This window comes from Neoarius graeffei, chromosome 1, assembly GCF_027579695.1.
Source record: "Neoarius graeffei isolate fNeoGra1 chromosome 1, fNeoGra1.pri, whole genome shotgun sequence".
NCBI lineage: Eukaryota > Metazoa > Chordata > Actinopteri > Siluriformes > Ariidae > Neoarius > Neoarius graeffei.
Window position 1 is genome coordinate 121,445,735 of NC_083569.1, and position 7,830 is coordinate 121,453,564.

Genomic DNA, 7,830 nt, shown 5'->3' on the forward strand with positions numbered 1-7,830 from the left:
AGCCACACCTCCTCTTACAGCGCCTTTGTGAACTGAAAGTCAGTAGTGGCCTAGTCCTTCTCATCAGGGATTTTCTGAGAAACCGGCCCCAGCGTGTGTGTATTAACAACTGCCTCTCTGACTCTCTAGTCCTCAACACCGGTGTTCCTCAAGGATGTGTATTATCACCCCTGCTCTTCTCCATATACACAAACAAGATACAATGCAACAGTGATGACCTCTCCCTCATCAGGTATGCAGATGACATGGCCCTAATTGCTTGCCTGCGGGACACAGACAGCTCCCCCTACCTGCAGTACATCAACACCCTGGCTGCATGGTTTGATAGCAGCTTCCTGGATCTCAACGTCACCAAGACCAAGGAGATGTGGCTGGGAAGCAGCAAGAAGGGAGGCAACAAAGATTCTGGGCACACCTTCAGGCCAATCAGCATGAAGGGTCAGGAAGTGCAGCAGGTCACTCATTTCAAATACCTTGGAACAATAATAGACAGTCAGTTACAATTTCAAGAACATGTGGACTATACATTCAAAAAAGGGAGACAGCCCCTGGCTCTTCTGAGGAAACTCAGGAACCTGAACACCAGTCAGCGGACAATGACCATGGTCTACAAATCACTGACAGAGAGTGTGCTGACATTTAACATCATGTCATGGTATGGGCACCTCTCTGTCAAACAAAAAAACACACTGGCACAGATCGTCAACCAGGCTGGAAAAATTATTGGACACAAACAATTGCAACTTTCACATCTATACACACAGGCTCTAACAAAAAAAGCATGTCAAGTCTACCAGGACCCCACTCACCCTCTACACTGTGCTTTCCAGATGCTGCCATCAGGACGGAGACTTAAAGTCCCAATGACTAGGAAGAATGGTTACAAGCGGTCATTTATTCCATCAGCTGTGACCATTCTCAACAAAGAATTGCCTAAGCGATAGTGACATATTATAGTAAGTTAGGTTGTGCATCTTAAAAGTGTTTAGTATTAATATGGTGTTTTTACATCTTTTAATATCTTTTAACTTTTTAATATTTAACTGAGTGAAATGGACAGAGTAACTGTTCCTTAAGAACACTTTTTCTTCCCCATTTATTTATTTATTGAGTATTATGCTGACTGTGATGTGTGTTTGTCTCTGTGTGTCTTTTATGCCACTACTAAAGAGAAATTTCCATTTCATGCAAGTTTAATGGACAATAAAGAAGTCTAAGGCGGGGTACACCCTGGACAAGTCGCCAGGTCATCACAGGGCTGACACATACAGTAGACACAGACAACCATTCACACTCACATTCACACCTACGGTCAATTTAGAGTCACCAGTTAACCTAACCTGCATGTCTTTGGACTGTGGGGGAAACCGGAGCACCCGGAGGAAACCCACGCGGACACGGGGAGAACATGCAAACTCCGCACAGAAAGGCCCTCGCCGCCCATGGGGCTTGAACCCAGATCTTCTTGCTGTGAGGCGACAGCGCTAACCACTACACCACCGTGCCGCCCCACAGTAGAAGCTGAAAAGCTAAAATAAAAAGAGTTTATGAGAACTCAGTTCTGGCATCCCGGGTTTCAGCACCACTGTAGAAATCGTTTAAGGTGGGTGGAGCACAGAAGCACGGCAGGCCAGAACTGAGTTCTCATAAACTCTTTATTTTAGCTTTTCAGCTTCTACTTTATACTCTCCCAATCACAAGCACTCTGGTTGGGGAGAGAGCTCCCTTCCTCTTACAGGGCGCGGTCACTGGGGGAGACACACCAACACAGGTTAATTCCCATCAGGTGCAGTGATTCTGCCAATTACCTTCCCTGACTCCGCCCTCCATTCACAGACCGACGCTTGACCACGCCCCCGCTGCCACAGATTGATATACATTTTTTATAGTGATAGTTCAATGTGTGTATGTACTGCATGTAAATATGGACAAATGAAACATAATGTGGAAGGTAAACAGGAAGCGATACAGAAGAGAAAATAATGTGGAAGAATTAAAGATACTAATGAGCAAAAAACATTTTTTTAAATTGCCAGAGGCGATCAACGATGACATGAACAATGAAATGTCTTGGAATGTGAACAACATTGTTTTCTTAAAAATGTAACTGATAAAAAAGCCATAATCTGTGATAGAAAATGCCCTTTAATATGTCTGAAAATAAAACTAATCCCCACTGCCTGTGGTTCAATTCAAATAAACACTGCGAGACGAATTAAAGCAAAAGTTTTTTTTTTTTCAAACCGGATATACAGTGAAAAGCTTCATTCCTTCTGTTTAAATGCATAAACAGTGCATTTTGTTTAATATTAATCAAAATAATTGGTTATAACTGGAGAGAGGATTTAAACATCATAGCTGAGATTAGGACAGGTTTTTAAACTCGCTCGTCAATTAGTTTCATGTTGTTCTTCACCCACTCGTCTTCAGGATGTGCACACGTCTTTTTGCCGTTGTTTAGAGTAAAGCTGCAGAGGAGAGAGAAGATTTACATCAGTGTTAAACTGCAATAAAATCAGAAAATCAAACACTCTCACACGTCCCAAACCTCCAACATCATTTAAAATGATAATCTATTAAAGTTAATATTATATTATACACAACCATAAAGCAATGACTGACATGGAAATAAACTTTTTAATATTAACTGAAATTAATAAAATATAAATGAGGGGCTGAAAGCTTACATGATTCCAGGGTCTGTACACTTTATGTGTGTTTCTTTATACGCTGTAATGATATTTGCAGGGATTCTTTTCTTGAAGTAACTGAAACAGCATTGACCTGGTTCATACGCACCTGTGTGAAAACATTTATACATTTAGTTCTGTGATTAAAGGCTCAAAAAACACCATCAAATGGTTTTACGTATATCGACTAAAAGATTCTGCTTGTAGTGTTTATTAAATTGTCCCACAGCGCTGTGGAGTTCTGGATTGTGATTGGTCAGAAGGTGTTGATTAGTTTTCTATAACAGCAGCTCTGACAGTAGTGCAGCTGCCAATCACAGGTTTATATTAATGCCCTCGTTCTAATACGTTATCGTTTCTATGGTAACAGCTGGTGAGTGAACGACTGTTTATCGCTGCTCTAATGTCAATGAGAACAGTTGCTCAGTGGTTTAAATGTTGGACGACCGATCAGAGGCTCGTGATTTCAGATCTCACCACCACCAAGCTGCTACTGCTGGGCCCCTGAGCAAGGCCCTTACTCCTCTTATGATGTAATGTTCGAACAGTTTGTAAACTGGTTTGGTTTCAGAGGAATGAAACACTTGGGGATGCACTATTACAGGAAAATAATCAACTTCAGGGTGGGAACAGGAGCTCTGCTTCATCACACCACCCTGTCACTCAGTAATTTACTGTAACAGTGTGACAAACACACAGTGGTTTATTAACGCTGGTTATTTTCAGCAGCCTGGTCGTCTTTTCAGGAAATTCAGTACCATTATAAAGCAGGGGAGTGGTAGCGAGTAACAACACCAGTCTAGTTTATTTTAAAGAAGTCAAAGTACACAAGGACCTCAATTAATGAAAATATTTTAAACAGATAATAATAATAATAATAATAATATTTAAATCAATATAATTAAATAAATATTATAAAAATGATTAACTTTATCTTACCCCCGGCCGATGTGAAGGACTGAAGGCAGACAAGAACCAGCAGAACCAGCAGGAGAGAACGAGAGAACATGACTGCTGCTGATGGTGATGATGAAGATCACGATGCAAACAGAATGGTATTAATGCAGATATCACCAGAATCTTGAGTTTATATAAGCTGGTAAGAGGGTGAGGGTGTGGTTTGGGTGTTTGATGGTGATGAAAAAGTTCCACTTTGACGAAGAGAAAAAGAAACGCCCCTCTTCTACAGAACAGCCTGCTGTGGTTTTCAGCTCTGATAAGAAAGATCTGAGCAGCATTTAATACTTTAACACCAAAATCATCTCACTGCATTAAACTCTTGAAATAAAAATAAAATAAAGACGAATAAGTGCAGTTTTGTTGGAGTTAAACTATAACACTGTAGAGTCAGAGCTTCTGATAACCAACACACCACTTCACACACAATACACAGAGATAATAAATCATTATTATTAAACACTTCAATATTTCCCTGACTGTGTTTGTAATGAAAGTGTGAAACAATATTCCTTTTCTGCAAAATCACACAGATTTCACACGAGTATCGTTTTTTCTCCATGTGATTATGAGACAGTAAACCAGATGAAGGTTCATTTCAATACGATACACCATGAAACTGCACACGTGAATTCAAGCAAATGCATCTGACAGCATGTGAATAATTAGTGAAATGTTATAAAAACAAAAAGTTAAATGAAAAAATACATGTGAAACTCCATTAATTGTGTCAAAATTACATGTGAAAAATAAATGAACCATATCATGAAATTTAATGTCATTATTATTTAATGTCAAATTTAATAACATTAAATGTCGCTATACTTATATAAAAGGCATGTGTTGTCTTTTAATAAATAAAAAGGGTTGCTGGTTTCAAATTGCTGTGGCTGTTTGTGCTGTTTACACTGCTGACTCATGACTGTGCTACAAAGTACAACTCTAATCACATCAAGTTTGGTGAAGATCCTCCAGTTTTGGGCCTCAGCAGCAACAATGATGAGTCTGAGTTCAGGAAGGAGGTGGAGCAGTTCGCAAAATAGTGTAGAGACAACAATCTACACTATATGGCCAAAAGTTTGTAGACACCTGTCCATCACACGCATATGTACTTCCTGAATGTCTCATTCCAGATTCATTCCCCCTTTGCTGTTATAATTAGCTCCACTCTTCTGGGAAGACTGTCCACTCGATTTTGGGGCGTGGCTGTGGGGATTTGTGTTAATTGACCTACAAGAGCATTCGTGAGGTCAGACACTGATGTTGGGATGTCAAAGAGGCTCCAGTTCCAGTTCATCCCAAAGGTGTTCAGTGGGGTTGAGATCAGGGCTCTGTGCAGGACACTCGAGTTCGTCCACTCCAACCATAACACACCAGGTTTTCATGGAGCTCGCTTTGTACACAGGGGGTTCAAGTTTCAAATTTCAAGTTTATGATCAGATGCTTGATATTAAAGCAGGACTGCCTTTCAGATTTTTCAAGTGTAAGTCATAAAAACAATTTTCCCTGACACCCAGTTATTTTTGTTGAGTGGAACGGAAGCTACTGAATTCAATTCACAGACTTCCAATTTTATTACCTTTTTTTAAAAAGAACAATTCATGAATTTTGGGCCACATGGCCCTATTTTATTTAGCACATCATTTCACACAAAATTATTTTCGCAGAAGTCATTTAGCACAAATTCAAAGTTATTTAACACAAATCTAAAGTAATTTAGCAAAAATCTAAAATCCTATCTAAAACACTGATATAGATAGCAAAGATTTTCACTTTTGCAATCCTATTGTTCTTTTTAATGGAGCATATTCAAGAAAAAAAAAAGTGTTGTTGTGTCTATTTTAATGACCCATCATTGACACATAAACCATGGCAAATTTCACCTTCACTGAGCAATTCTGTGCTACGCACTTCCTGGTTCCCGAGTTGTTTGCGACGAGTCTTTTTTCCTTGAGTGTTGGCCTTAATTACTAATTAAAAAAAAAATTTCTACAAATAATTTTCCAGTATTCTCTTCATTTTTATTGGACTGTCACTTTCCTTTTTGTATTTTCCACTTTCGCTTTCCTTTTTCTGTTTTTTTTCTCTCTCTTTTTTTGGAAGAACGCTGAGAACAGAAGCTTTCTTTTTCCCCCCTCTTGCGTAAAGACCACAAGCGGAGGCCATCCACATTGGATCTGCTTTAATCAACAGATCTTCGATTAGGGTAAATGAATCCTTTCATTATGGCACACCTTCAGCCTGTTCAGTGTGCTGAGTGCAGGATGTTTAGTCATTCTTCCTCCGTCGCTAGCGATAACTTTCTCATCTCATTATCTCTAGCTGCTTTATCCTTCTACAGGGTCGCAGGCAAGCTGGAGCCTATCCCAGCTGACTACGGGCAAAAGGCGGGGTACACCCTGGACAAGTCGCCAGGTCATCACAAGGCTGACACATAGACACAGACAACCATTCACACTCACATTCACACCTATGGTCAATTTAGCGTCACCAATTAACCTAACCTGCATGTCTTTGGACTGTGGAGGAAACCGGAGCACCCGGAGGAAACCCACGGGGACACGGGGAGAACACACAAACTCCGCACAGAAAGGCCCTCGCCAGCCACGGGGCTCGAACCCTGAACCTTCTTGCTGTGAGGCGACAGCGCTAACTACTACACCACCGTGCCGCCCAGCGATAACTTCATTTGTGATAAGTGCAGATTAGTTAGCTCCCTGATGGAGAAGATTATAGTGTTAGAAGCACGTGTCCAGGCTTTAGAGAAGGCCAGTGAGCATGAGAACAGTGTAGTTTCTGTAGGGGAAAGTCTGGATTCCCTAGGTGGAGTTAGTAATCCCCCAACTCTGGCATTAGAGCCCTTACAGCGGGGCGAATGGGTGACAACTCGGCGGCATAAGCATAGAGCCAAAGCTACCGCTGAGGCTTGCCCACGGGAGCATCACTCCTCTCCGCTTCAAGTGTCGAACAGGTTTGCTCTACTTAGTGATGCACCTGCTGAGAAACCTGAAAGAGCTCTGGTTATAGGGGACTCTATCATATGGCATGTGAAATTAGCTCAGCCTTTAGGGGCACCAGCAGCTTTAGTTAGGTGTATACCGAGAGCCAGGGTGCCAGACATAGCAGGTAATCTTAGGGTCCTAGGCAAGCACAGGTTCTCAAAGATCGTTATCCATGCAGGAGCTAATGATATATGCCTTCGTCAGTCTGAGGTTATTAAGAGTAATTTTGTAGAGGTGTTTAAATTAGCAAAGGCAATGTCCGATGCTGTAGTATGCTCTGGCCCCATCCCACTGTGGCGTGGCAATGTAGCTTACAGCAGGTTATAGTTGCTGAACTGCTGGTTGTCCAGGTGGTGCTCTGAAAACAGTGTGAGCTTTATAGATAATTGGGCTAATTTTGAGGGCACTGCTAGCCTGTTAGGGTGGGATGGTATCCATCCCACTCGGGAAGGTGCTGCTCTCATTTCCTGCAGCATAGGTCATAGTCTCAGAACAGGCCTAGTTAATTTCTGACAATCTAGAGCCAAGGCCAGAGAGCAGATGAACAGGCTAAACCGACTGTCTGCTAGCTGTACAGAGTCGTCACTCAAGGTCCACTACATCGAGACTGTGTCTGTTCCCCAAGCTCAACAAAAAGTAGAAATACTCAGAGAGTTTGTTCCAGTAACCTAATCAATATAAAATTAGGTCATACTGACTGTACAGCTGCTGCCAGCACCTTTGATCTAAAGGTGGGGCTATTAAATATTAGATCTCTTACATCTAAAGCGTGAATGGTTCATGAACTCATTACTGATCAGGAGTTTAATGTACTTTGTTTAACTGAAACATGGATTAAGCCAAATGAATGTATAGCATTAAATGAAGTGAGTCCTCCTGGATACAGTTATATACACCAGCCTCGTCTAACTGGCAGAGGAGGAGGCGTCGCGGTTATTTACAATGATTATCTAGGTGTAACACAAAAACCTGGTTATAAATTTAATACATTTGAAGTTGTTCATACTAATATAATGTATGTAGCCTTGAAAAATAGGTCTACCCAGTTAATTCCGTTACTTATTATTTACAGGCCCCCGGGGCCATATTCTGAGTTTCTTTCTGAATTTGCAGATTTTACCTCAGATCTGGTTATTTCCTTTGACAAAGCTTTAGTTGTCAGAGATTTTAATATTCACTTC

General features: G+C 41.1%; 1 protein-coding gene across 1 annotated transcript; it reads right to left on the reverse strand.

Annotated features, from left to right (window-relative positions):
• Nucleotides 1-1,175: 1,175 nt before the first annotated feature.
• On the reverse strand, nt 1,176-3,761 carry LOC132882907 (C-C motif chemokine 4 homolog). Its single transcript, XM_060916014.1, has 3 exons — nt 3,630-3,761; nt 2,688-2,799; nt 1,176-2,468 (listed from the first exon to the last, which is right to left on the reverse strand). The coding sequence occupies exons 1-3, from the start codon at nt 3,697-3,699 to the stop codon at nt 2,378-2,380; spliced, it is 273 nt and encodes a 90-aa protein (XP_060771997.1). The 5' UTR covers nt 3,700-3,761; the 3' UTR covers nt 1,176-2,377.
• Nucleotides 3,762-7,830: the final 4,069 nt, after the last annotated feature.